Source organism: Idiotropiscis lumnitzeri, chromosome 12 (assembly GCF_059441095.1).
Source record: "Idiotropiscis lumnitzeri isolate Australia: NSW breed Sydney's pygmy pipehorse chromosome 12, RoL_Ilum_1.0, whole genome shotgun sequence".
Classification (NCBI taxonomy): Eukaryota; Metazoa; Chordata; class Actinopteri; order Syngnathiformes; family Syngnathidae; genus Idiotropiscis; species Idiotropiscis lumnitzeri.
Window position 1 is genome coordinate 22,057,324 of NC_142402.1, and position 21,380 is coordinate 22,078,703.

General features: G+C 55.0%; 1 protein-coding gene across 1 annotated transcript; it reads right to left on the minus strand.

The window, feature by feature from the left end:
• Positions 1-936: 936 nt before the first annotated feature.
• lamc1 (laminin, gamma 1) lies at positions 937-19,235 on the minus strand. The gene is made up of 27 exons (XM_088310611.1): positions 18,370-19,235; positions 13,650-13,954; positions 11,909-12,039; positions 11,030-11,196; positions 10,758-10,949; positions 10,147-10,264; positions 9,914-10,012; positions 9,712-9,848; positions 9,519-9,641; positions 9,043-9,232; positions 8,054-8,166; positions 7,728-7,949; positions 7,002-7,436; positions 6,780-6,933; positions 6,547-6,689; positions 6,288-6,466; positions 5,487-5,643; positions 4,808-5,013; positions 4,649-4,728; positions 4,454-4,591; positions 4,131-4,275; positions 3,905-4,054; positions 3,136-3,250; positions 2,841-3,040; positions 2,516-2,674; positions 2,212-2,311; positions 937-1,618 (listed from the first exon to the last, which is right to left on the minus strand). The coding sequence occupies exons 1-27, from the start codon at positions 18,764-18,766 to the stop codon at positions 1,362-1,364; spliced, it is 4,812 nt and encodes a 1,603-aa protein (XP_088166737.1). The 5' UTR covers positions 18,767-19,235; the 3' UTR covers positions 937-1,361.
• Between the last annotated feature and the right edge of the window lie 2,145 nt (positions 19,236-21,380).

Here is a 21,380-nt window from a genome sequence, read left to right on the forward strand (position 1 = left end):
AGGGACTTCCTGTGTGTAGTCACGTGACAGCATGACATCACATTATGGAACGCGACGATGTCAGATGAATCAACGGCAAAGTGGAAAATGGACAAATCATCGTTTCACTTCAAATTGTTCTTGAGAGGGAAACGCAAACGCTTTGCTTCGTTTGACGTCGCTGACCCAAAAAGGCGAACGCACAACACAGATTAAAGTCACGTTGGCCCGTCGCGTCTCCGTTTATATTTCGGCACTTTGAAATCAGGTCCTATTTTTCAACCAACGGATGGAAATCAAAGGCTTTCATTTGATTTACAAAAAAAAAAATGGCGGATTGATTGCGAATGTTTGTCGCCCTAATTTCTTCCATATCCAGCTTGAGGTTCTCGTACGCTTGAAGGGTCTTTGAAATGAAAACAATTCAGCGCACCGCGTCGAACGACGGCGACTTCCCGGTGCCGATTTTCTCCGATTTCCAATTAACGTGACAAGTAGAGTGCGGCGATTGCGCAACGTCAGCTGCGATTGGCTCCAGCACGCCGGCGACCCGAGAGGGAAGAAGCGCTTCGGATCGCGGAAGGCTCAGGCAAAACGCCGCCGCCGACTCGTTTTCATCCGGAAGACGACGCGCGAGTCGTAAAGCCGACAAATTGAGTTGAACGGACGACAACTTTTGCTGACGACTTTATTACTCGCGAGACAAAAGTGCACTCGTGGACAACTGCCTGCCACGAAAACTCACAAAGAGATCAAGTGGAACAAGTTGACATCTGGCCGAGTTGCACGAGTAGCACATGGATGCCACGTGGGGGGCGTGTCCTAAAATCGTTTGGGCTGAGATTGGGCGTTTTCACTTTGGGAAGTAGCAAATGTTCGAACTGCGATTTAGATCATTTTTGTTGGGCACCAAAAAGAGGATGAATTATTTTTCAAATTCATTTTCCTGCCAAAAATTCAAATCAGTCGGACCCTAAAAAAAAAAATTAAAAATGGACCTAAAGCTGGATATCGAAGACGCACAATAAATACTCGGACGTCTTTACGGCAAGTCGTTTGAAAATGTATTTGCCACGAGACGGAGCCCTGCGGGATCCCTCAGGATGTGGACGCCGGTCACGATGAGGTCACGCATGAGAACAAAATGTTGGGAGCCGGAGCGTCGCTTCCTGCGTGAGGCGGGGCACGTCGGGCAACGGCGGCGCACGCGTCTCGGAAACGGGCAGTGGGAGGGACTTCCTGTTGCGGGTCGTGCGGTCTCGTGGGGTTCGTGCTGGTGGTCTCTGGTGCTTTGCGCTTACGCACAGTTCAAAAATAGACAAAAACAATCAAGGTGGAGTTTTGGTAACGCGTTTGTGGTGTTTTGCGGCATTTTGCGGCGTTTAGGCCTTCTCCAGCGACGGCGTGTTGAAGCAGCCGTCGGGCAACGTGTTCTTGATGTCGTTGAGGTTGGCAATGTCGACGCGGATCTCTCGGATTTGCCGATCGTAATCGCCGATCATGGCCTCCTGCGTGCGCGCCACATCGTTGAGCTCCGTCAACTTCCTGTCCAGCTCGCTGTCGGCCATCTTGTCCTTGGCGCGCCGCAGCGACTCGTCAATTTGTGTCAGTTTTCCCACGTCCACTTTGTCGATGTTGCCTGAGGGAAACACGGGAGGAGAAGTTCAGTCGCCGATTGGCAAACGAATCGACGACTCTTTCTCCTCAAAATGTCGCCGTCTCCGCTTTGTGTCGGACCGATTAGCTCGGCTTTTACTTTTTGGCCGCTTTTCTGACGGTCGTCACGGAGCAAAGCAGGAAGCCAATCGTTCCTCAACGTTGCGCATTTTCGACACGTCAACTCGTGGCAAGGAAATCAAAATTGGAAAGCGGTCCACGTGCGTTCACGAGTCGCCATTTCGAACGAGCTCGCCGACGCAAAGTTGCGCCTCTTTGCTCTGACAACGCTTCCAAGTTGTCACTTTCTTCCTTCAATTTGCGGGTTGGGCTTCGAAAAATGAGAGAGAAGCTTGGACCGACGCCATTTTTCCTCTTTCGCTCTTTTTCACGTCCAATAAGAAATTCTTGTTTGCCTGTCGCTATGTCTCAGAGCTGGGCACTTGACCCTTTTTTGCCGGTCAGTCCCCCGTCCTTCGGCCTCGACCCTCTGGCCTCATTCAGAAAAAAAAAAAAAAAAAAAAAAAAAAGCGTCCATGCATGCCGCCGCCGCCGCACGGCAGAGGTTTCACTTACCAAGTTGCTCCAGCAGGGCGGCGATGGTGCTGAGGACCGTCTTGACGGCGCTTTTGGCCTTGCGGGCGTTGTCTTCCGCTTCCTTGGCGTTGGCCGACGCCTGCGGAAAAAAAATCGGCCGCTTTCATTCAACGTGGACGGCGTCACACGTACGTGACGTGGAGGTCAAACGACTTTGTTTGTGACTCGAGGTCATCGCGCCACGTCCATCGTGTGACGTCATCACGCGACCCGACGGGGCGTCGTATGACATCACAGAGGACGGCGCGTTGCGCAACATCACGTGACGTGCGTGCGCTCGTACCATGGCGGCCATCATCATGTCCTGATCGGCCTCCGCCTTCTTCCTGCTCAGCTGCTCCTCGGCGGCGCTCAGCTCATCCATCAGGGCGTCCACTTCGCCGTCCAGCCGGTCGGCGTCCCGCAAGGCCTTCTCGGCGTCCTCCTTGGTTTTGGCCGAGCCCTGCCGGGAAAGTGCGACGGAGAAACCGTTCACGTCGACGAGCGCGCAAACGGCGAGATGAAAGCGGCGACTGAGAAAATTGTCACCAAACTTTGGGGTGTCCCGCCCAAACGTCTGTTTGAGTATTTAAGAGAGGTCAAAGTTTGCGAGCAAGCGAGCGACTCACCTTCTGCACGTTGGCGGCGATGCGCTCGGCCTCCTCCGCTTTGATCTTGGCCTGCCTGGCATCGGCGTCGGCGTTTCCCAGCGCCGCCTCGGCCTGCCGCGTCTTGGCGTTGGCGGCCGCCACCGTGGCGTTGATGGCCGGGATCCTCTTGAGCGCCTCCTCCGCCGCCGTCTTGTTGTCGTTGACGCGCCGATCGAAGTCTGCCGACAAGTAGAAGACGAAGCCAATTGGCAACATTTGGCAAAAAGGTGCCACGCCAGAGCGACGCCAGACGAGGGGGGGGGGGGGGCGGCACCTCGCAGGTCGTCCAGGATGTTCTCGGCCTCGCGGAAGGTGGACTGAGCCTTCTTGGCCGCCTCCTCCGCCGTCGCCTTGGCGGCGTCGGCGCGGGCCAGCAGCTGGTCGGCCGTCTGGAGGACGACGAGGGAGCAAAGAGAGCAGCGGAGGAAAAACATTTTCATTTCATGTTTTGTGACAGATTCCAAAGCTTGGCGGGGTGAAAAAACGGATTGGAAGCAGAAACACAGTTGTGCTTTGAGATGCAAGTTTGTACCTCAAATCCTCTTTTCTCATTCAAATGAATCGACTTGTTTTCCTCACGTGTTTTATTTTAATCAGGAAACTCGCACTCGCTGATATTGCAACGCGTTGTGCCCCATCTTGGCCACCAGGGGGCAGTAGAATGCCATCAAACTGGCACATTTCTCAGCGCTAAAAAAGATATGTCGGCGGGTAGCGCTATGTTTGTCCTTCTCCATGCGCCATTTGTGCTCAAATATCCATCGCTTCGAGGGGACCTCATTTGGCGCGGAGCGACTGCTGCCGCTGCTCGTCAAGTTGAAGGGACGTGGTCAAAGTGTGGCTTTCACGGCGCGCAAGATTCTCCTTCTCAAAAAGGGAGCGAAAGTAGGACCGCGTGATGAAGGCGCTTCAGTCACGTGGCGACATTTTGTTTTGTGGAATATCGTCAGATTATTGCCAGGGAGTTTTGTTTTGTTTTGGACGCGATGAGCCCAAATGGCGCCCTGGAAACGCGAGCATACGCCGCTCGTGTCATCCGTTACCTGCTGCTCACTGCGACCTTTCTCCAGAAGTTTTCGAACGTCGCGCTCTTTCGGCGCCAGGTCGGCCCTCAGCTCGCTGTACTCCTTCTCCGCCTTGTCGATCAGGCCGTCCAAGTCGGACGCCTCCTTCTTGATCTTGTTGGCCTCCTCCTGCAAACGGGAAGCAGGCGTGTTTGCAAGCGGCGACGGCGAGCGCGGCGGCGGCGGCGGCGGCGGTGGGCGGCACCTCCAAGGCGTGAGTGTGGAAGGGCGGCAGGCCGGTGAGGTTGGCAAAGATCTTGAGGGCGTGGTTTCCCGCCTCCTCCGCCTCCGCTTGGACTTTGGCGGCTTGCTTCTCCAAACTCTTGGCCAGCTCCAGCGCCTCCTTGTACCTGGACAGGAAGGCGGACGGCGCCGTTACGAACGGCCTCGCTCGGGTCGTTTGCCGTTTACGATGGAAGCGCCGACGAGGTGGTCGGAAAAGGCGTCCGACTTGCGTTAGTTCGCCCAAGCCGTCGCGTTCCAAACGCCGTCCGCCGCGCTTTCGCCCGACAAACATTTGCCACCTACTTCCTGTTGAGCTCGTCGATCTGCTGAGTCGTCTTTCCTTCTCCGTCCAGCGTCTTGAGGAGCAAGTTGTAAGCTTTGGCCGACGTGTCGTTGGCATCCTTGGCGATCTTCTCGATCTGGTCGGCGTCCATCTTGTGCCTGCGCCAACAACAGTGGTCACGCCGCGCGCCGCCACTCGGACAGTCGACATCTTACTTGTCGGCCAGTTTGCGCGCTTCCTCCGCCAGCAGCGTCATGTTGTTGGGATCGCCGTCGCCGCTCGGAGACTTGATGTCCTGAAAGCAGACGCCTCGTCTTCAGGACGCGACAACGACGACATCCCGCCCGCTCGCTCGCTCGCACGCTCGCACGCACCACTTTGGCGATGGCGCCTTTGGCCTTGTCCAGCTCCTGCCGAGCGCGGTCGATGAGGTTCTCGGCCTGGCGCACGCGGTGGCGCGCGCCGTCCGCCTGCGCGCCCGTCTGCTCCACCGTGCCGCGGACGTTCTGCAAACGGTTCCACTGCGTCGTCAGCGAGCCGTTGATGGCGTTCAGACGCTCCAGCAGGCCCGAGTCCAAATCTGAGAAAGGGAAAAAAAAAAAAGGGGGGTTATTTCCATCGCAACACACATCTTCACTTTGGTTTTAAATTGAATCATTTCGTCAGGAAAACATTGAAAATGATTATGGATTTAAACAATTCCATATCTCCAAAATATTTGGAGATATGAATTCAAAAAATGTTCAAATTCAGGTTCATGATTTATTTGGTTTGAAAAATATTTTATCTTTGTCGTCTTTTTAGAACGTCTTGGAAAACGTCGACTGACTCGACGTCATCTGCCTCATAAAATACTTTTTGATTATTCATTTTTCAAATATTTGAATATCGGACTACATTTGCGACGGGAGTCGTCGCTTTGTTTCTTGTTCAAACGACAACAATCGTGACTTTCTGTAAGAATGAAACATGATTATTTTTTTTTTTTTTTTTTTTGGGACACTCGCGACCTTCCTGACGTCTCGGCTTTTTTTTTTTTTTCTTTCCTCGTACCTTTGCTGGCGCGCGCCTCGTCCAGGAGGTCGAGGACGGCGCGCTCGGCCTCCTTCAGGCGCTCTTCGAAGGCCTTGTCGCTGACCGTCTCCTGACCGGACGCCAAGTTGTCGATGAGCGTCTGCAGCTCGTGAATCTTCTGCCGCTGTTGGTTGACCTGCCGGACAAAAACATTTCCAGTTTCAGCGCAAGGCCAACGTTCACCGAGTTCCTCGCTCCACCACGCCCGACATTTTCTTTGGCAAACCTCCCACAAAAATTGCGACCGGCGCGATCTGGAAAAAACCCCGACAAGGCGCCTGAAGGCGAGACGGCGCTCGCTTTAATATCCAAAACGACATCGCCGGGCCACCAAAACGGCGGCGAAAGGCTCGCGTGCGTGGAACAAAACAAACGGAGGAACATTTCGGGCGCTTTGAGCGGCGACATAACGTCCACGGTCGGTCAAACGCGTTCGTCCGCACGAGGAAGCGTTTTGACGGGTTCCGACGTCACGAAAAAAGTCGCATTGGCAAAACGGAGGCCAAATGAGAAAAAAAATTTAAAAAAAATGGGGTCACATTTGCGCGTTTTCTTGAGATCATCTTATCGAGAACAAGACCAGATGGCCGTCAAAATCTTTCAAAAGTCATCCCGGCTTCGTTTTCGAAAACGTGCGCCGATCGGAATCTCCATCGCCATCTTTGTCGTCGACGACGAGACGCAAAAAAGACGGCATTTCCATTTTGAAAAGGTCAGGACACAACGGGAACGCCGAGTTCTGCCACGGAAGCGTCGAGCGGGACGGGCGGGACTCCTCACCTTGTCCCGGACGAGGCTGTAGCAGGACGGGCACTGCTGGCATCCGGGCGCCGAGCGGTTGTAGAAGTAGTTCTCCTCGCACATGTCGCAGCGGGCGCCCACGAAGCCGGGCCGGCAGCGGCAGCGGCCGTCCTCTCGGCACTGCTCCGACTGGGCGCCCTCGGGGTCGCAGTCGCAGGCTGCGGGGGAGGTCGGTTCAGAGTTCAGAGTTCAGCGACCAAGCGGGAGGGGGGCCAAGACGGACGCTCATCGGGCGTACGTTTGCATCCGGACGCGCCGAAGCCGAAGAAGTTGACCTCGCAGCGCTCGCAACGAGGCCCCGTCACACCCGGCTGGCACTCGCACTGCCCGCTGACGATGTCGCACTGGCCGTTGGTCGAGCCGATGGCGTCGCAGTTGCACCTGCGGACGAAGCGGCGTGAGGACCAACTCGCGTCAAATGGCGGTCGGGGGGGTCCGTCCTTTCCGCGAAGAAAGACGGTCGGCTCTTACCGCTCGCAGCCGTTCCGGCTGCGCAGGTCGAAGAATCCCGGCCGGCAGGCGCTGCAGTCTCGCTCCGTGACGTTGGGCAAGCACGGGCATTGGCCCGTCACCGCCGAGCAGCTCGTTTGGGCGCCCGCCGTGCCCGACGGCGAACACGCGCACGCTGGCGAAGGGGAGAGGGGACGCACGTTGAGGCGCCGTGTGACAACAACAACCCTTCGACGGACCGACCTTTGCACTTGTCGGCGGGGGTGGCGGCGAGGGGGTTGCCGTAGTAACCGTCCTTGCATCGGTCGCAGAAGAAGCCGTCCGTGTCGTAGATGCACTTGAGGCACTCGCCCGTCTCGCGGTCGCAGTTGCCGACGGCGTTGGGGTCGATGTTGTCGCTGCACTTGCAGGCGCGGCACGCGCGCACCGGGCCGCCCTCGCCGAGGGGGTCCCCGAAGAAGCCGTCGTCGCACAGCTCGCACCGCTTGCCTGCGGTGCCGGCGGGACAGTTGGTGCAGACCACCCGTCCGCTCTTGGGGACTTGGGCGCAGGTGGCGCCGGCGGGACACGGGCACGGCTGGCAGTCCGAGGACGTCCCCCCGGTGGCGTCGCCATAGAAACCGTCTCGGCAGCGCTCGCAGCTCTGGCCGCCCGTGTCGTGTTGACAGTCGCAGGCGCCTGCGCACGCACGTCAAACGGGAGCCACTTTGAAAATCACATCGATGATTTACGAACGTCATCAAATCCATGCAATCAAAAAAAAAAACATTTCAAATCTAATGAAAAGAAGAAACAAAAAGATGGGAAGACATCTTTAACATTTCCGTCAATTGGTTGATTTCAGAAATGTTGCAATTTCTCATTTCTAAAACCGATCAACTTTTTTTTTTTTCCCCTCAAACGAGACGCACATCGTCGAAATGGAAGCGAGAAAATGAGAGCGAGTGATCGAAAAGGGTCCCGACCCACCTGTGCGCGGGTCGCAGGCGTCGCTGTGGCCGTTGCAGTCGCAGGCCTCGCAGGCGGCGAAGGCGCCGAGTTGCGGGCGGGCGCGGCGGAAGCCGGCCGCGCAGCGCTCGCAGCGCCGGCCCTCGTAGCCTCGGGGGCACGTGCACCGCTCCACCCAGAGGGCCGGGACCCCCGGACCGCGCCGGGCCGTCACCAGGGACACGTCGTCGAGGTAACCGGCACCTGTGAGACGCCGGGACAAAGTCAGGCGCGCTTCCCGCACGGCCTCGGCGAGAAGGCGGAGCTTCTCTCCACGGCGACCACAAATGAGCCAATGTTCCACGCACTCTTCTCGCTGTAAGTGCCGCGGATCTTGATGGCCGTCAGGTTGTGGAGAAGTTTCTGGAAGTCCGAGTGGCTGATGGCCGGCCGCCAAGGGTAGTCGGCGCTGTTGTGGAGTCTGGAGGAGAAGAAAAGAAAAAAAAACTAAAACGTCCCGAGTGTCGTCAACATCGGAACGCTTTCACGTCGTCGAGATTCCGACACGTCGACGATCTCATGAAGCCGAAAGACGGTTCGATCGCGCGCGACCACGTTCCCTCGTCCCCGTTTGGTAGCGGCGAATCAAAGTCCACCTCCGCGTGTGGATTCGGTTTGGCGCGAAGCAAAATTATACAAACGAGGGGGCGCACCCCAAACAGTCAAACAAGCGAACTCCAAATGAAAAAAAAGACGCGGTGAATTTTCCTCTTCAAACATCGGAACGAAAACAAAAGCTTGGAAGATTCTGGTGTCGGCGTTTACGTTTACGTTCACCGCACATTTCATTTCAATTAAAACCAGAAAACTTAGTTGTGAAAAAAAAGGGCCAAAATATGCAAATGAGACTAAAAACAAAACCACGTCCAAATTCATTTTGCCCACCGCGACGAAGCAATCGAGACACCAAAGAAGCGCAAAAATGACGATGATTTTGTTTTTTTTAAATGCGCTTTTGGAAAATCTTCTTCTTGCACTGCACAAGTCGTTTTAGGAAGCAACTTTTGTATTTCTTGACTTAACCGTTGTTCAATTTTGTACTTTTATTGCGCAACGTGAAACACGATCAAGCGGTCGACGAAATTTGCAGCAATTGTTTTTTTTTTTTAACACAACCCCTTGGACTGCTAAAAAAAAGTTTCTTCTTAAGCCCCCAGTTCGATCCTCCCTCTCGATTTTTTTTTGGGGAGCATTTCGTATCCGACAGGCACACGACAGTCAAACTGAGAGAAGAAGAAGATGAAGACAGAAAAGTGGAGAGGCAAGAACGAGAAGCCACAGGAGGAGGTGACGTTACCTGAAGACGTAGCGTTGCCTTTCGTCGGCGGGGTAGGCGTTGCCCTGGGCGATGAGGGGCACGGCCGCACGGAGGCCGGCCCCCTCCAGGACCAGATCCTCGGCGGACAGGCGGCTGTCGCGGCGGTCCACGCGGAAACTCAGACTCAAGTTCTGACCGAAGCTCAGCAGCTGGTCGCCCAAGAACTTGTCTGGAGGCGGCACCGCACGCAACGTCAGCGGGATGTGGCGGCGAAAAAAAAAAAGAAAAAGAAAAAGGTTGAAAATTGTCGTCGTCGTCGCTTCGACCGAAAACATTTCCTTCGGCGCAACCGTTGCTAGCTTAATGCTAACACATAATGGAGAATCCCATTGACGTGCTAACGCTTTGACGACGCTCACGTAACGCACAACACAAAGTGCGAAACGTCACTTCGTTTGTGTCTGCACAGCAGCGCCTCCTGGTGGCTAAAACCGCCGGTGCGCCCGTGCACGTACCCGGAGCCACAAAGTACATGGGGAAGTAGTCCCGGGAGAGGAGGGAGATGTCCTGACCGCCGGCCGACCATTGCACCGGCACGCTGGACGCGTCGCGCTGCTGGCCCGTCCACTGATCCTCGTCTGCAAACACGCACGTGCGGTCAGTGCCGAAGCAACGCACACGCGTGTGCGTGCGCGTGCGTGTGCGTACCTCGCTCGAAGGTGGAGCTCAACGTGTGGACGCTGAAGCCCGGCGCGCTCTCGCAAACGGACGAGTGAAGGAAGCAAAAACACGGCGAGCAGCCTTCGGCGCTGTTGGCGTCCATGTTGAAGAAGCCCGGCTTACACCTGCCATGGGTCAAAGGTCACCGTGGCTCGACGGGGCGGATGGCGCGCGCGTGAGCGTGCGTTACCGGTCACAGGCGAAGCCCTCCACGTTTTCCTTGCAGCGACATTCTCCCGTGCGGACGTCGCATTCCTGAGTGCTTCCGGCCGGCGAGCACGAACACGGCCTGCGCAAAACGCATCGTCGTCGTCGTGGCGATGAGCACATTCCATGCAACGGGAATTGAGTCTTTCTCAGCGAACCCTTTGTTCTCGGCGGCGACGTGCGCCGTTTGGTCGTCATGGCGACGGTCGGCCTTACCTGCAACCGGCCTCGGTGAGACTGTGAAATCCCGGCTGACAGCGGTCACACTTTTCTCCCGTCACGCCGGCTTTGCACGCACACACGCCTCGGTCGTCGCACTGCGGAGACTCGGAACCTGAACGCAGACGCAGACGTTAACCTCCTCAAAGCAAAACTTCGGGAACAATGACGGCGTCCTCGAAGGGAAACAGAAAAGACGTTTAGAAAAATAAATAAATCATTCATTCGGCTGACAGCGGAAGCGACATCGCAGTTGTTCGACGAACGAGCGATCGCGGCTCAGCTCGAGCGAGCACGTGAGCCGTGATCGCTCGTTAGCTGAGCGCAGCGACTGTGATGTCATTTTCAGTCGACGGCAAGTCACAAAATGGCCGCCGGCTGAGATGGTGCCGCTTGCGTCATATTCCGCAAACGCAATATTCACCGGATTGCCGCGTTTCACGCGAGTGAAGGCGCAAAAAAACATTTTTTTGGAGCGGGACGTCGCGCAATTAGTAAACATTTGTTTTGTCGTCACACTTTGGAGAAAATTCCCGTGTGGCGGTGGGCGTGTCCATGAAGCACGAAACGAAAAAAAAAAAAGCCAAACGGCCAAAGTTGTGCCTCACCGACGGCGTCGCAGGCGCAGGGCAGGCAGCGATGTCGGTCGTCACGGCGTCTGTAATGGCGGTCCAGGCAGCGCTCGCACCTCGGCCCGTCCGTGTTGTCGGCGCAGTTCTCGCAGCGGCCTCCGTGACCCGTCGCCCGGTACAGCTCGGCGTCAAAGTAGCACTCGGAAGTCTTGCCGTTGCACTCGCACGCTGGCAAAGACAAACGACGACACGCGTCAGCCCGCGGCGCCGCGAGGAGGGCGGGCGACGGTTCGGGCCGGCTCGCTTACGCAGGCACTCGTGGGCGTCGTCGGCGGTGGCGCGCCGCCACGGCCGGTCGTTGTAGAAGCCTTTGCACAGCTGGCAGTCGGCTCCCTCCGTGTTGTGTTTGCAATTGCACACCAGACGACCTCGAGCGTCCTTCACGCACTCGCTGGCGTGGCCGTTGCACTTGCACCTGCACGCACGCGCACGTTGGTGAGACGGCACGAAAGGCGTCCGACCGAAGAAACAAACAGAAGATTGGCTGCCTGGCGGGCGAGACGTCACTTCTGCGAGCACGCTAACCACCACAAAAGTTGGCGACAAACTTGGCTCCATTTGCAAAATATTTGATCGAATATTTTGTCTTGAAGGAATTTTGCGGGGGGCTTCTTTCCACTGAGGCGCTTTGAACTTGAATCGGGCTCAATTTGATTCAAGATGAGTTTGACGACGTGTGAAATGGTCAGCTTGAAAAAAGTCAAATCATGTCATGGCAAAAACTTGCAGAATGGTTCAAAAAAACAACCACAACTGCGGGGCCTTGACTTTCAACTTTGACGACGTGAGCGTCTTTTGGATAGTGCTGCACTTCAGACGGCCACCGCTAGATGGCGCCCGTGAACGTCACATTGCCACAAGGCCAAAGGACGCTCCTTTCCAACTGTTGCACACGTTTGACGCCGACGCCGGCACCTTGGCCATCTAGCGCTCTCTCGCCCGCTGATCTCATCGTGAAAAAACGAAAAAGCGCAACAAAGCCGCCCCCTCCCACTCCGAAGGCATCGGCGCGGGCGCGCTCCGCTCTCGTCATCCCGGCCGGAACGCGAGGTCGGTTGTGCGGCGGCGGCGGCGGGAAAGCGCGTTGCCGGCAGATGACGACAGACGAGCGTTTCCGGCCGGCTTACCTTCCGCCCACGGCGAAGTCGGAGATGGCGTAGTAGTAGGACTTGAGCACTTTGGGGTCGTTGAAGACTTCGTCGCCGAACGTGTTGAGGCGGTTCAGGGTCACGCGGATGTCGGTGGCCGTCACCCAGTCCTGCCGCGTCACGTCACAGAAAACAAAACACACACACTTGCCGTCTGTGAGCTCGAAGGACAACAACCCGAGTCAACGCGTTTACTTGGAATCGAGTCATTTGCCGTCACTTCTCGTTGAAAAAAGCCTTTCGACTTTGACGGTCGACTTCCGGTGCTTCCGCTTCCGATGAGTTTCGGTGGACTTCCCAAACGGAAATCAATGTTGGACACCGCGGCGCACTTGCGGCGTCTAGAAACCGGCAAAACTTTTTTTTTTTGGGTCGACATTCTCCAGATTTTTCAGTTTTGCCATTCTTTGTTGGCAAGAAGCCGACACGTCGTCGAGGCGGGCGCGGCTCGGCCCAAAAAGCTAATTTGAACGGCCGAAACGCGCTCAAGGCCTCACTTGGCAACGTCTCGTCTTGACGATGGAGACGCCCGCTCGGCCTCGGACGCTCTCGTCGAGTCGCGTCACGGATGATTAAAAAAAAAGAAAAAGTTTTACAACAGGCCGCTGGCGTTTTGGCAGGAAGCTTATCGCAGCCCTCGAGGGGGGTTTTGTTTTCCACCGCGGAGTGAGCGCTCACCCCGGCTGCTCCAAGATAAACAATCTGTGTCTGGTTGGAGCGAGCGAGCGACGGCCGCCAACGACGGCAAGGACGTGACAAACAAAAACAGAAAAGTGACAAAAATGTCGATCATTGCTTCGCCAAAGTTTGATTTGGACCAAAGACAAAAAAATAAGGAGCAGGCGGACACAAATGGGAAACAAAAATTTAGGCAACTTGAAAGTCGACGAGAGGGTGAAACGATTCACCAATGATGAAAATGGCCAAGGACGAATTGTGGCGGCGTAAATTTGTTGCCCTCCCGTTTGTTTTCACGCTTTTCTTCTTTTGCTCGACTTCCTGCAGCAAACATGCCGGCCTTTGTTGCCTCGCGGTCACGCCCACGTGTCAATCATTAAACGGCGAGAAGGTGGGGGGGTACGGATGAGGTTGCCGCAACGAGGGCGTCGGTCCAACAGGAAGTGGGCGTGTTCGGAAGGTGGCTTGCCAAGTTTGGATGTGCTTGTCAGCCATTGACGTGTCGCAGCTGCTCTGGCGCTTTCTCACCGAAAAAAGATGCCCCCCACCCCCGCCCGCGGACGCTAGAAAAGCCCCCCACCCTGCAGCTGCGCTATCAATCACGCTGCGTTCTGGAAGCGTCCTTCAGCGGCAATCCGACGTGCAGCCGGTCCAATTTTGTTGCCAGACAGCGCGGCGTGGCCACGCCCACTTCCTTTTTGTCTTAATGTTTCATGTGTTTTTCTCTAGATTCTTTTTATTTCTTTTTGAAGAAATGTGACGTGTTTCTCAGACGTTTCGGTGAACTCGCAGTTTGCTTTTTTTTTTTTTTAAATATGTGCCGACGACCAAAAGAAAATCCACCTACGGCTCATTGTACTTTCCATTGCCACCAGCAGGTGGCAATGTGGCCTTCTGAGAGCACGCTTTGACCGACAGCTCGACGTGCACGAGGCTTCCAATGGCGGCAGTGTCACATGACGGACGGGAAACGTCACAGCTCACGTGACATGCGACCGACAGCGGCGACCAAAAGAAGTTGCGGAGCGACGGCCGTGCGCACCTGGAGGACGGGGCTGTGGTCGAAGTTGTAAGCGCTGGGTCGTCCCTCCAGCGTGGAGAAGGCCACGTTGCCGCCGGTGAGCGGCGAGATGTCGCTGAAGTCGTCGGTGCAGAGCGCCCGCCGCTCGTCCTCGCCGGTGCGGATGAAGTCGCGGTTGCCCTTGCCGTACGTCTTCTCGCACGAGCCGCTGTAGTACGTGTACGGCGTCCACGCACCGTCCTCGCCGCCGCGCTTGTAGATGGCGAAGCTCTCGGGGCGACTCGTGTGGAACTTGAGGCGCACGTACGTGATGTCGAAGGCCTTGCCTGCGGGGAGACGGCGCAGACGTGACGTCATCAAAGCCTCAAACATCCTTCCGCAAAACTTTTGGGGCGTCTCAGTGTGTCGTCATGTGTTTGCGTGTTTGCGCACGAGCGTGTTGTCGTGTTTGTGTGTGAAAATGCGTCCGAGTTGGAGTGTGCGTGTATGCGTTCGTTCATGTCCGTGTGCTTGTTTTAATGTCAACGTGTGCGTGTGCGTGACATCGTCACACACTCAGAGGCCAAAGGTGTCACGCATGACGACATCGGCTTCCCACAATGGCGTCCATCTTGTGACTAAAGTGGCGCCGCAGGAAGAAGCGCACACGCACACCCGACGAGTGTGAGCAGGCCTGGACCTGAGTGTGCGCATGCGCGTGTGTGTGCACGTGTGTGTGGGGGGGGGGGTTCTCAGCCGGAGCGCAAATAAAACGGATGAACCTGATTGGATTGTTTTTTTTCCAGCAGGAAACTTGAAGACACAGCAAACAGCACGTGCACGTGCATGTGCGCGTGAGGCCAAAGAATGTCTAACAATGGCAAAAGGTGTCGAAGCAGGTGGTGTGCTTTGAACACGCCTCCTCCTTCAACACTATTGTCAGGAGCAGCAGGCCCCCACTGAGCCCCCCTGGGGAGAAGGGGGGGGGGGGCGACCTCCAACAAGACAAGTTAAAACAGGAACGTTCCTTCCTGAGATTAACTCAACCACCTCAGCCTGGGGGGGGGGGAGCGAAATACGACGTGATGTTTTGGAAAGCAAATGTTCAACTTTTTGGTCGCATTTGCCGACAGCAAAAAATGTGAAAAAGAAAAGAAAAGAAAAACAGACCGTCGGCGATCAAAGAAAAGATGACCTCATCGGTCAGCAACAAAAAAAAATAAAAACAGAAGAATAAAAAAAGAATAAAACGTCCCGATGACCTCATCACATTCCAAGCAAATCAAAGGACGCTTTGAGCGCGTGCGTGTGTGGGCACGCCACGGCAGGCCAAAGGTCAGCACGGCCATCTTGTTAACAGTCAACGATTGTTTGCAACCAACCACACACGCACGGCTGCAAGAGTCGCGCACGATGGCGCTCGCACTGCCTGCGACATTCTTTGTGGCTGCCATCTTTGTTCAACATTTGACAACTACACAATCAAGTAACACACTCGGCCAGTAGAGAAGGCCTTTATGGCCTTGACCGCCCACCACTGGCGTGTGCCTGGAGGTGAATGTGTCAATTAAAGAGCGCATTGAGCACCCACTCAAAATGTGCTGTGCGCATCTGCTTGTTGCTCTCGCATTAAAAAAATGGGTGACCCCCCCCAAAACGCTTGCTCTCCCCCCCCTTCCAATCCCAACAGCTGCTCCTGCCCAAAAATTCCCACACTGCCTTTTCCACCCACAGGGCAGGAAGTCACTCGAATGACTTGACATTCTTCACATAACTAACTCAAAATATGCAAATGACCTTGGAAACAAGCTTAAGGTACACACACACACACACACACACAGAAGTGGAGCATGTGATGCTGTGATCGGGACAGGAAGAAGCACAGACAACTTCCTGTCATATCACGGAAGTTTTAATGACAACATGTCGCACATTCCACCCGTTATTGATGCGAGCCAGAACAGGCACACGTGCACGCACACACCAGGGTCCGACATTGTGTCTTTTAGAGCGGCAGGTCTGTCGCGCCGCCATTAATGTTGCGCGCACACACAGGCCATTTGTGAGCAACTTTGCCAGCATCACTTTCAAATGTTCTGCTAATTTCGCGATGAAAAGTTATCAAGTCGCGGCCCGTCGAGTCGCGGCCCGTCGAGTCGCGGCCCGTCGAGTCGCGGCCCGTCGAGTCGCGGCCCGTCGAGTCGCGTCGCGTCCCGTCGAGTCGCGTCCCGTCGAGTCGCGGCCCGTCGAGTCGCGTCCCGTCGAGTCGCGGCCCGTCGAGTCGCGTCGCGTCCCGTCGAGTCGCGGCCCGTCGAGTCGCGTCGCGTCCCGTCGAGTCGCGTCCCGTCGAGTCGCGGCCCGTCGAGTCGCGGCCCGTCGAGTCGCGGCCCGTCGAGTCGCGTCGCGTCCCGTCGAGTCGCGGCCCGTCGAGTCGCGTCGCGTCCCGTCGAGTCGCGTCCCGTCGAGTCGCGGCCCGTCGAGTCGCGGCCCGTCGAGTCGCGGCCCGTCGAGTCGCGTCGCGTCCCGTCGAGTCGCGTCCCGTCGAGTCGCGGCCCGTCGAGTCGCGGCCCGTCGAGTCGCGGCCCGTCGAGTCGCGGCCCGTCGAGTCGCGGCCCGTCGAGTCGCGTCGCGTCCCGTCGAGTCGCGTCCCGTCGAGTCGCGTCCCGTCGAGTCGCGTCCCGTCGAGTCGCGGCGGATCCCGTCGGGCGTCGTCCATGCGCATCTTCTAATTAGCACAGAGGAATGTGAAGGTTGTACTTCAAAGGCGCAAAGAGATGTGTAGGTCACGTGCACAGACTGTCACGTGCGTGCGGGGCGGACTCCCCCCTCCCCCCCTGGTGACCTCTGAACTCAACTACAGACATGAGGCGTTCAGGTGAACTTGATTATTTGAGTGATGGAAATTGAGGTGCAGTCTGAAAGCAACGGAGAAAAATATTTTGAAACTGACGCACAGGCGAGCTTATTTGCAGACAAAGAACACCCCCCCCCCCCCAAAAACTCATTTTAATGAGCCCAAACCAGGTCAAGTACCACAATGAAATCTTGTCACGCTGCAAACTTCAAGAGTAACACTTGAGAAGATTTGGGCACGTTTTCAAAATAAAAGAGCGTACGCAATGCGTGCAGGCGTCTTCGTCGGTTCGCTAGCCGACATTTGCGACTGCATCTCATTTATGTCCCGCTGATTTCGAGTCGTGACGCAATTTCCATTCCAAAAAATAAAAGTGTCACCCAAATATTGCAACCACCTTGGCCACTCCACAAACGCGCAGCGACAACACGCAAACGCTCGCGCGTTTCGTGATGAGGGCGGACCCGAGACGCTTTCATGGGTCCGCTGTGACGGCTTTGTTATTTTTATGGGTCGATGTGACGAGACGACGAGCTCATCAAATGGCGGCTTGAAGCGGGTCAGTAAAACGTCGTCAATAAAAGTCGCAAGGTCACTTCAAGAGGAGCCGCTTCTCGTCGGGAATCAAAATAAAAACGAATTTGGAAAACGACATTTTTGTCCGAAGCGACTCCAGCTCGTCCGCCAGCTTCGACACGATCAACGCTGGAATAAAAACGACGGCCGAGCGGCCAACGCTGGCCAATGTTGCCGTTTGTTTTGTGGTCGCAACCGTTTTTTGAAGTGTTCAAAACGTGTTGAGGACGAGACAAAATGTTTGCGAGCGTTTGAGAAGGTCTCGAGAACGACTTTGCGAGCGTTTCAACAAAGTGAAAGAAAACAAATATTCGCCACTCGCTGCGAGACGGGCTTGAAATGGCGGCAAAAAGACGGACGCAAATGTGCGGAGGAGGAACGCAAAGGAAAGGTGAGCCGCTTGTGGGAATTGGAGCGGAGCAGCTGAGCCTCCAGATGTTGCACATGACGTTCCCACAAGCGGCCCGCCGGGAGCGGAGGAGGAGTCCGATTTTCAACAGCAGCTCACTTTTTCCCACACTGGAAGCCTCAGCTGGTCGCGCTCGTCAACGGTCAGGAAGCAGAAGAATGCGGCTTTTGACGTCACATGACCCAACAACGAGCCAGCGACGTGAGCGCAGGCTTCGGGAATGCCGGCGGCGCGGCGACCGTCCCGCAGAAATAGACGTCTTTTTTTAAACGTCCCGAAAGACGAGAGCGCCCACGCAAATAACATCGGGATGACGGCGCTCGCTCGGGGTCAAAGTGCAACCTGCCCGCCTGCGACGGCGGCAGAGAGACAAAATCCAAGTCTGCTTTATGGTGTTGCCATGGAGATGCTGGCGGGAATGTTCGCAAGTGGAACACGGCGCGCGCACACGCACGCACTTGCTAACTTTATTAGGATATTTGATGTTTCAAATGCTGTTCCCTCCTTACGCGTTTACACGGATGTTCAACGGCTGACATTTTGGATAGCATGCAAACATAAACAAGCAAACATTATTAGGGCGGCGAACAACGAGTGTATTCATAACCAAATGGCTGATCATTTTGTCAGTTAATCAAGAACTCTGACATTTCCATTACTTGAGAATCATCGTCGAACATCATTTCAAATGGCTAGTTCACTTTTTTTTTTTTGTTAATGAAATACAATTCATTTCCAGTCCATAGCAGAAGTTTTCAAATCTCCCCCAAAAAAGACAAAGATAATTTAGTCAGCTTTGATGGATGAACGACATAAATATTTACTGCGGAGAGATGGAGCTATGCAAGCAAGCACGTGCGTTCGAGTAGCGATGACGCGACGCGACGCGACGCAACGCGAATCGACTCGAATCGACTTCTTACCGAGGTGCAGGGTGAGGTTGATGGCGTTGGGGTGCTGCACCCCGGCCAGCATGGTCTGGCTCTGCCACCAGGTGGCGTCCTGCTGGTTGTTGTAGTCGGTGAGGTAGGCGGCACCGTGCTGGTTGCGCGGGTCGCGAGCGTCGCAAATGTGGCACGACTTGGTGACCCCGGTGGCCCCCGTCTGCACGCAGTACTCCTCGGCGGGGCTTCCGCACGTGTTGGTGGCGACCACCGTCACGTTGAACGCGGCGTTCACGAACTCCGGCATGCAGCGCTGCGCGCGCCCCCGCTCGTCCACGCACTCGTCCATGGCGGCGTCGACGCAGAAGCCGAGCGTCAGGGCGGCCGTCAGGGCGACCACCGCCAGGGGGGGCAACCGCGGGGAGGCAGCCGCCATGTCGCCGCTCGTCACTCTCCTCCGCCGAGACGAGAACGCAACGCCACTCGCGCGGGACCAAAGTGAGCCGAAGTCGGCCGACTCGCTCAGGGGACGGTTCGGAGGCCCGAAGAAGTTGCGTGGGGGGCTTCGGGAGCGAGTTGCGGGCGAATCCGAAAGTTTTTGCGGCGAGCTCAGCACTTTGTATGCGCTGCCATAAAGTGCAAGAAGCCGACTACACCCTGCAAGTAAGAGAGGAAGGCTGGCTGGCCAGGAAGGGTCGTCGCGCGCATGCGCAACACCAGAAGCAGCCCACCTCCGTCACCCAAAAAAAAAAAAAAAGGGAAAAAGGTGGAGGCGCGCCAACGACTTCTGCGTGAACTTTGAACCCGCCCGGATACAACTCAATTCTCTTTGAGCTAATCTAAACTTTCACACGTGCACCCTTGTGCCCTTCAAGTGCGCGTTCCCGTCGAGGTTTCGACCGTTTCGGAGGTCGTAATTCTGTGAAGGGCTCTGTCGCCCCGCCCCCTTTTACATCCTTGTCCGCACTTCGGCCTAGCCTGCGTAGATGCGGACTCGAATGCAGATTACCTACAATTCATTGCGGATTTGAACAGAATAGAGGGAAAATGGCGACATCTGGTGGAATTCTGGTGGTGGTGCCGAAAAAAAGTTTTTGGTTTTTTTTTCGTCTGGGAATTGGGATACCCTCGACAGGATTGCGCAATTGAGGGCACAAGGCTGCAAGTGTGCCGATTGGGCCTTGGAAGCACACAATCACCGCAGCCATCTTTTTTATGATCTTGTGAATGAGTCGAATTGTTTGCGAGTCTTTGTGTCAACCAAGATCAAATTTAGCTGCCAACACCAGCCGTCGGTCACCAGAATGACTGGTGACTTTTTATTGTTATTTTAAGGAGGACGATGAAGCGCGTGTTGTTTCACCTCTTCTCACGGCGCTCGGCTCATCTTTTTCTTTTTACACTCTAGCAACCCCTAGCGAATGGAGGTCGCAAGCACGTATTGTGCAGTACAATAGACAACAGACGAATGCTCTTTTTTCCAACTTTGAAGCACAGTGACGTCATTCCTCTCGGCTGTCTGATGCAAAGTGTAAAAAATCATCTTCTTTGTAGATGTCCAAAGAATTTGCGGCTCCCGTAGAAACACTTCCAATTGCTCTTTAGTTGGCTCTAATCTCGTTGCACACTGAGTACCATGACAATAAAGGGCTTTCTGATTTCTGATAGTGTGGTGTTCCTCCCCACGTGACGCAACAGGACAAGCGAAACAGAAGAGATGTTGCCTCGTGCAAAAAGTGCAAGCAATAGTTCCCGAAATTGATGTTGCTCACACAACTTCTAAAAATGTAAAAATGATCGGATTTGTGGGCGTTTTTCCTCTTTGTCGACGCGCTCGTCGCTGCAAAGTTGACGTCACCGCCGTCCACAAAATCCAAATTCTTTTCAGAGGTCGATGTGGCCATAAGTAGAAATGCTCGCATACATTTTGGGGACGAGTGACGTCAGCGTTTCCTTTATTTATTTATTTTTGACATGACCTCAGTGTCCTGCTCACAAAAAATAAATCTATAAAAATTAAGTGCAGTTGTCCCTCACTGGCTCATGAGCGCCACAGTGATAAAAAGTTTATTTTTAGAAGCGTGTGCTTCAAGCATCTCGGTGGGCGGGTTCTGCCTCCTATGGAGTGACGCGTTGTGATGCATCGCATTTGGTCTCAAATTGTGGATTGGCGGATTTCACACGCAAAAGAGGCTGTCCGAGCTTCTGTCAGTGCGATGGTCGCCCGTGGACGGACTAAACTTCTGTCCTTGCTTACGGCGTTCTTAAAAAAAAAAAAAATCTCAGCGCTCATCTCTGCATCCATATTTGCACAACCATGCACTTTTGTGTAAAACTGTCAAACGTGTGCATGTTCAGGCGGCTAAAAGCGTGACCACAAATGGAATGAATTGCCACCAAGAAGTGAGATCGTCCCCATTTGACCTGAGGTATGTGCATGAGAAAAGAGCAGCACACATTTTATGGCCAGAGTGCCTGCTTGTCATTTTTACAATTTCTTTGATTTGTGTAACAACTTTTTTTGTTTCTTGTTTTACTTTTGTCCTTTTTTTGCGCTTGGCCGTGTTAAGTGCAAACAAAGGCACGAGATGCATCACTGATGCAAAGTTTTGCGTTCTTAGCGTGTGTCTGACTCGCTGGCCCCTCCCCCTCTTCCACGTCCAATCAGGAGCAGCGCATCCTGTCTCTGGCGCTACCAACGCTCGCCTGATGGTGGCGCCGGTGCAGCTGAAGGATGGCGACGGATCGGCTCGGCCCACCAAACCGTCGACCGCAGAGAACGACGGCCGCTGCTGATTGGCCAGGATGAGGTGCCGGGGGCGGGGCCTGAATGTGTCGGACTGCGCGAAACAGTCTTTTTTGGGAACTTTTCTAACATTTTGATCTGAATGCCGTCGTCGGGCTTTCAGTTCAAAGTGGCGATGACGTCTGCTCGTTTCAGATGTTGCATTTATTTCTCACTTCCTGTTGTTGAGCTACTTAAGGGTGAAAGTTCCAATTAGCAAAGTTCCTAAATAAATGTGTAGCTGGTCTCCATAGAAACAAGGCAC

Bases quoted from the DNA above. Each gene is read 5' to 3' on its own strand.
- lamc1 (XM_088310611.1), bottom strand. From the start codon at position 18,766: ATGGCGGCTGCCTCCCCGCGGTTGCCCCCCCTGGCGGTGGTCGCCCTG. The intron at 11,197-11,908 runs GTAAGCCGGCCG...GCGTGCGTGCAG, and splicing joins GACTTCGCCGTGGGCGGAAG to GTGCAAGTGCAACGGCCACG. The intron at 4,276-4,453 runs GTAGGTGGCAAA...CTTCCTGTCCAG, and splicing joins ATCGACGAGCTCAACAGGAA to GTACAAGGAGGCGCTGGAGC.